This window comes from Passer montanus, unplaced genomic scaffold (assembly GCF_014805655.1).
Source record: "Passer montanus isolate IOZ18808 unplaced genomic scaffold, ASM1480565v1 scaffold22, whole genome shotgun sequence".
Classification (NCBI taxonomy): domain Eukaryota; kingdom Metazoa; phylum Chordata; class Aves; order Passeriformes; family Passeridae; genus Passer; species Passer montanus.
The window spans coordinates 6,836,735-6,842,734 of NW_024366815.1; the positions used below are offsets into that span (position 1 = coordinate 6,836,735).

At 44.7% G+C, this 6,000-nt stretch overlaps 1 protein-coding gene across 1 annotated transcript in view; it reads left to right on the plus strand.

Moving 5' to 3' along the window:
* The window catches only part of FST (follistatin), a 6,966-nt gene extending 2,279 nt beyond the window's left edge, over positions 1-4,687 (plus strand). The window contains exons 2-6 of the mRNA XM_039709974.1: positions 192-383; positions 793-1,011; positions 1,353-1,577; positions 2,617-2,847; positions 3,566-4,687. Of these exons, the coding sequence (XP_039565908.1) occupies positions 192-383; positions 793-1,011; positions 1,353-1,577; positions 2,617-2,847; positions 3,566-3,648 (950 nt within the window). The 3' untranslated portion in view covers positions 3,649-4,687. The remainder of the gene's footprint in view (positions 1-191; positions 384-792; positions 1,012-1,352; positions 1,578-2,616; positions 2,848-3,565) is intronic.
* Positions 4,688-6,000: the final 1,313 nt, after the last annotated feature.

The window sequence follows — 6,000 nt, forward strand, 5'->3', positions numbered from 1 at the left end:
GGGGGGGGGGAGGGTTTGTTTGTTTTTTTAACTGCGCTTCCAAATGGGCCGTAGTAGCTGCGGGTTATGAAACGGGACAAATAAAAGGAAACAGTCTAGTAAAAGTCACGGCAAGGCGCACGTGCTGTGTCTGGGTCACTGGTGGCCGCCACTGATCCGTCTGGGTGTCCCCCCCGCCCCCCGCCCCACAGCTGGGAACTGCTGGCTCCGGCAGGCGCGGAACGGGCGCTGCCAGGTCCTCTACAAAACCGACCTCAGCAAGGAGGAGTGCTGCAAGAGCGGCCGCCTGACCACGTCGTGGACGGCGGAGGACGTCAACGACAACACGCTTTTTAAGTGGATGATTTTTAACGGGGGAGCCCCAAACTGCATCCCGTGCAAAGGTGAGGGGGTGCTGGCGAGCTGCTCCCTGCTGAGGAGCGGCTCCGGCAGGGGCTGGTCTGGGGGCGGAGGAGCGGGCAGGGAGTTGGAGGGCTCCCTCTGTCCTCTCGCTTCCTTCCTCGCTTCGCCGGGGTTTTGAGGGACGTCTCGTACCAGCCCCGGGATCGCGGGGGGGACCCCCATTTCTGCCCGCCGCCTTGCACATCACGAGGAGGAGGGGAGACACCCTCTCTCCCCACTGCCCTCGCTGGCGGAGGGAATTTACCTCGGGCGGCGTGTCCTGGAACGGGAGGGAACGGTGTTTTTGCTCTGTGCTCTGGGTTCACGGTATCTTTTTTTCTTTAAGCAGTTTTGACACCAGGTCTCTTCTGCACGCTTGGTACTAAAGTGGTGCCTCTTTCCTTCCATCAGAAACATGCGAGAATGTGGACTGTGGACCCGGGAAGAAATGTAAAATGAACAAGAAGAACAAACCTCGGTGTGTTTGTGCTCCGGATTGCTCTAATATCACTTGGAAGGGCCCCGTGTGTGGCTTAGATGGGAAAACCTACAGGAACGAGTGCGCCCTTCTCAAAGCCAGATGTAAAGAACAGCCTGAACTTGAAGTCCAGTATCAGGGCAAATGCAAAAGTAGGTTTGCAAATCTAATCCAATCTCCCTCAAATGCCAAAGGGTGTCTGTCTGAGAGTAGGGAGGAGGTGTTGGATGTACTTCCTCACAGGAACCAGGTTGGGAGAGAGTAACTAGACCATGCTCAGCAGTCAAGGATGTAGCTGAACTGAGAGCTCCCCATAGTCTGGCAGCACTTGTGTTCACACTGCTACCCTGAGATATGAAGGCATCCTCCAGCAGCCCTTAAACAAGGACAGCTGCTGAAGGCTTTATGTGGTCATTTGTTGTTGTCACCTATACACTCCTCACTGGGATCCTGGTATCTTCTACTAATCTCTGTGTTTCTGTCTGTATTTCAGAGACCTGCAGGGATGTCTTATGCCCAGGGAGCTCCACATGTGTGGTTGACCAAACCAACAATGCCTACTGCGTGACATGTAACCGAATTTGTCCAGAGCCTACCTCCCCTGAACAGTATCTCTGCGGGAATGACGGCATAACTTACGCCAGTGCCTGCCACCTGAGGAAAGCTACCTGCCTCCTGGGAAGATCCATTGGATTAGCCTACGAAGGAAAATGCGTCAGTAAGTATCTTTGGAGGAGACTGAGTGTGGGGGGGCTTCCTCAATCACCTGTTTCAGAGTATCCGGTGTGGGTAACTGGACAGATGTAGTTAGTGCTGGGGAAGGAGAGAGACTTCAGCAGCTTGGGTTAGTGCTCCCCTCCCAGAAGAGGAGAGCCAGGGTGAACTTAGTCCTAGAAAAGATTGCAGTAGGCATGAGGGAGAAGAGGTCCTGATCCTGCTATGGCTGTGGGTGCTGACATTAGTACCCAATAGAGAAATAGCCTCCCTGAAATAGATGATGAGGTGGTTACGATGTAACAAGGTCACCCTATTCAATGGGTCTGTATTCCTGGAAACAATTGTCTTCAAGTGGTCTTGGCAAAGACTATGTTAACTTAATTGAAAACATCTGATCACTTTTTCCTCTTTAGAAATAATTGTGGGCTTTGGAGACAGTGGGTGGGTGAAGATAGGCAAATAATTTCTGTGCAACCTGACATTCTGTGTTGGAAGTGATTCCAGAAAGGATTGATAACACAGTGTATTATGAAGAAGCACCTGCAGGGCAGCCTCTGCTCCCCAAAACTGCTGGGGGAATCTGGGGGAGTCTCAGGTTGCTTTAAGTTTGCATAGGTTGAGGTGAATTCCCTTTCAAATCTTGTAGACAACTGCTGTCTGTGGGTTAGCTTAAAAATAATAGATTTAGAAATGCTGGACCTGTTGACAAATCCTGCATTTACCACTAATTTGGGGAACGAAATTTCCACTGACATGAAATGGAGCAGGAAAGTCATGTACAATAGGCAAATGTAATTCTGTATTCCCAGGGCCAAGCTTTGCTGGCACAGCTGTCTTTCCTCCCCCACATATAGACAGGCACTGTTGTCCAAGAGAATACTTGCTTGAGCAAAATCAGCAAGTATCATCACATCTACTGTATCTGAGCTTTCTTTCTTCACAGTTCACAGGGGAAAGGGAGGTTTTGGGGGTTGCTTGTCTTTGCTTTGCTTTTTGCTTTGTCTTTTCACTTACCTCTAGTATTCTGTGTGTATTTTTAGAAGCCAAATCCTGTGAAGACATTCAATGCAGTGCTGGGAAGAAATGCTTGTGGGATTTTAAGGTTGGCAGAGGTCGGTGTGCCCTCTGTGATGAGTTATGCCCTGAAAGCAAGTCAGAAGAAGCAGTGTGTGCCAGCGATAACACAACTTACCCAAGCGAGTGTGCCATGAAAGAGGCAGCTTGCTCCATGGGTGTGCTTCTAGAAGTTAAGCACTCTGGATCTTGCAACTGTAAGTGAGATTTTTAACTCTGCAGACACTTAAGGCTTCTGAAGGCGATGCCTAGGTAATGAAGACTTACACCTTTAAACATAAGAAAGATTGATTTATTGATTCAAGGTACAGTAGAATATAAGTATCTATCTTTCACGCACACACTTTGGTTGCTGATAAAATGCAATAGATCTCCAACAACGAGCTGGCCTTCAAGTTGGAGTTTTTGGGGATGATCCAAGGACAAGCCGTTCTATCAGAAAGGGGTTGCCCGAGGAGTGTAATTCTAGTGACTTTTTTTGTACTTTGTCTGCTCTCGTGTGCTTTGCTGATTGCTTTATTAACACCTGGATAAACTCTTAACTTGGTCCAAAAGAACAAGCTTAAAGGTAGTACGTGGCACCTGGTTTAGCACAGTTGCCTCTACTAACTCTGAATGAAGGACACAAAGCAATTAAACTAAAACACCAGAGCGCTTTTTATTTGATTTCAGGAATCTGCCAATAAAACCTGAGCCATTGATTCTTCAGAACTTTCTGCAGTTATGACTTCATAGATTATGTGTAAAAAACCTTATTGCATAACAGCAGATGCCAAAGAGCATCTCACTACAAGTCGCATAAAATGCAACGCTGTATTATGGCTGTTCAGAGGGCTTTCAAAACATGCACTGAGCTGCTTCTGCGCTGTTGTTGTCCTTATTTAAACAACAGCTCCCCTGTATTCCCCCATCTAGCAATTAATGAAGACCCAGAGGATGAAGAGGAAGATGAAGACCAGGACTACAGCTTTCCTATATCTTCCATTCTAGAGTGGTAAAACCTCCATCACTATTGAAACAGCCATTGGGCACAAAATCAATGTCCGTACTGTAAATAAGTGTATGCTTATTTATTTTGGGGAGAAAAAAAAAAAGTATACATATAGTTGAGTCTCGTAGACATTTATTTATACTGTGTCATGTTTTATAATTTATACATAAAATGTCTGGTTGACCGTACACCTTGTTTTTTGAAGAAATTTATTCGTTACGGGAAGAGCAGTGTTATTTATTGTGAGGTCTCTTGCTTGTAAAGTAAAGCTTTTCTTTTTTCTTGTGAACTATAAAAGTCCATTCCTTAGAGCCTACCCACATGATCTCATCTCTTTGTTTCACTGATGTTAACTTTTTTCACTTTAACAAACTTGCATGTCAGTTTCTGTTACATTTATTTATTGGATTTTCTTTTTGCCAGTTCTGTACATAAAAGATCCCTGTGTTTTTGTTTACAAGGAATCTTGACTGACCAAAAGGCATTGTAACTGACTAAAGTATACTGTCAAGGTGCAGTGAGGCAATCTTTAAGGAAACTTCTTGCACTTCATTTTCTGTACTTCTCATCACATTGTGTACTGAAGTAATCTCAGTGTTTTGAGAGTTTATACTGTACTATACAAATTTTGAACCCAAAGAAATTGGATTGTGAAGTTTGATAACATCTACAGGCCTAACTGTAATAAGAATAAAGGTTTCATTTTATTTTTATTGTTTTAATTTTTTATCACATGCATAAGTGTTTTATCAGGTGTTTCCTTTAAGATGGTCTTGCAGTACCACTTTCAAAATTTTCTTTCCCAATCGGTGTGTTGCTAAAAGTTATATCAAAGCTTTATCAGTTCAAGTTTCTTGCTTTTCATAATACTTTTTTTCTGATGCAATTTTATATTTTCAAACATGGCGAGTTAAATATAAATTCATTTAAATATATAGTTTTGTACTTTTCTACCATGTAAATGTGCAATGTATATAAAAGTTATAATGTGTATTTGTAAATAAATGATGAGTGAAAAAAAAAAATAAAAAGTGGAATTTTCCCTAGAGGCAGTCTTCAGTCTTTCATTTTGAATGGTTTTGGTCCTTTGGATTCCCCTGCACCATGCGACACCACTTAAGACCAAAGCTGTCAGCTCACACTGATATAAGAAACCCTCTTTTCAGATGCAAACAATGTCTCCAGTTCACTACTGTTTAAGTACAGTGATAGAGGAGAAGAGATTATCTTCTTTCTTTTCCACTCTCAATCCTCTCAACAGGAAGTCTGTAATTTCATAGAATCAAAACTGTTTTGGGTTGGAACAGACTTTAAGACTGTCTAGTTTCAACTCCCCTACCATGGGCAGGGACATCTTTCACTAGCCCAGGTTGCTCAGTGGCCCGTCCAAACTGGCCTCAAACACTATGCCAGGGATAGGGCATCCACGGCTTCTTTGGACAACTGTTCCAGTATTCCACCACCCTCAAAGTAAAGAATTTTTTCCTAACACCTAGTCTCAATTTCTCCTTTTTCAGTGTGTACCCATTTCTCCTTGCCCTGTCACTCCAGTTCCTGTCAGAGAATCCCTCTCCAGCTTCCCTGCAGGCCCCTTCAGATACTGGAAGGTCTCTGTGAGGTCCCACACAACTTTCTCTGCTCCAGGCTGAGCAACCCCCACTTTTTCAGCCTGTTTTCATAGGAGACATGCTCCAGTCATCTTACAAACCTCATGATCCTTCACTGGACTTGCCCTAGCGGTTCCATGTCCCTCTGACATTGATGACCCGAGCTGGATGCAGTGCCCCACGTGGGGTCTCAGCAGAGCAGAGCAGAGCAGAGGGGTACAACTCCTCTCTCAATCTGCTGGCCATGCTGCTTTGGATGCAGCCCAGGATTTGCTTGGCTTTGTGGGCTGGCAGCACCCACTGTGGGCTCATGGTGAGTTTTTCATCAGCCACCACCCCTGAGTCCGTCTCCACAGGGCTGCTCTCAACCACTTCTCTGCACAACCTGTGGGTGTGTCTGGGATTGTCCCAAGTGTAGGACCTTACACTTGGACTTGCTGAACTCCCTGAGCTTTGCATGCTCCCACCTCTCAAGCCTGTCGAGATCCCTTTGGAGGTCATCCCTTCCCTTTGTTGCCCCACACTTTTTTAGACATCTTTTACTTTGATATTTCTAGGAGAATTCAAATATGCATTTGGATTTTTATCCATTGGTCATCTATCATTTTTATCTATTGGTCATCTATCCATTTAGATGACCAATAGAAAAAAGCAAAGCAGGATCTACTTGCTCAAATTCAAGATGTGTAATAAATAGCAAAGGAAAAAAAAAAAGGAAATCTAAGAAACAATCTGAGAGCACACTATCACTT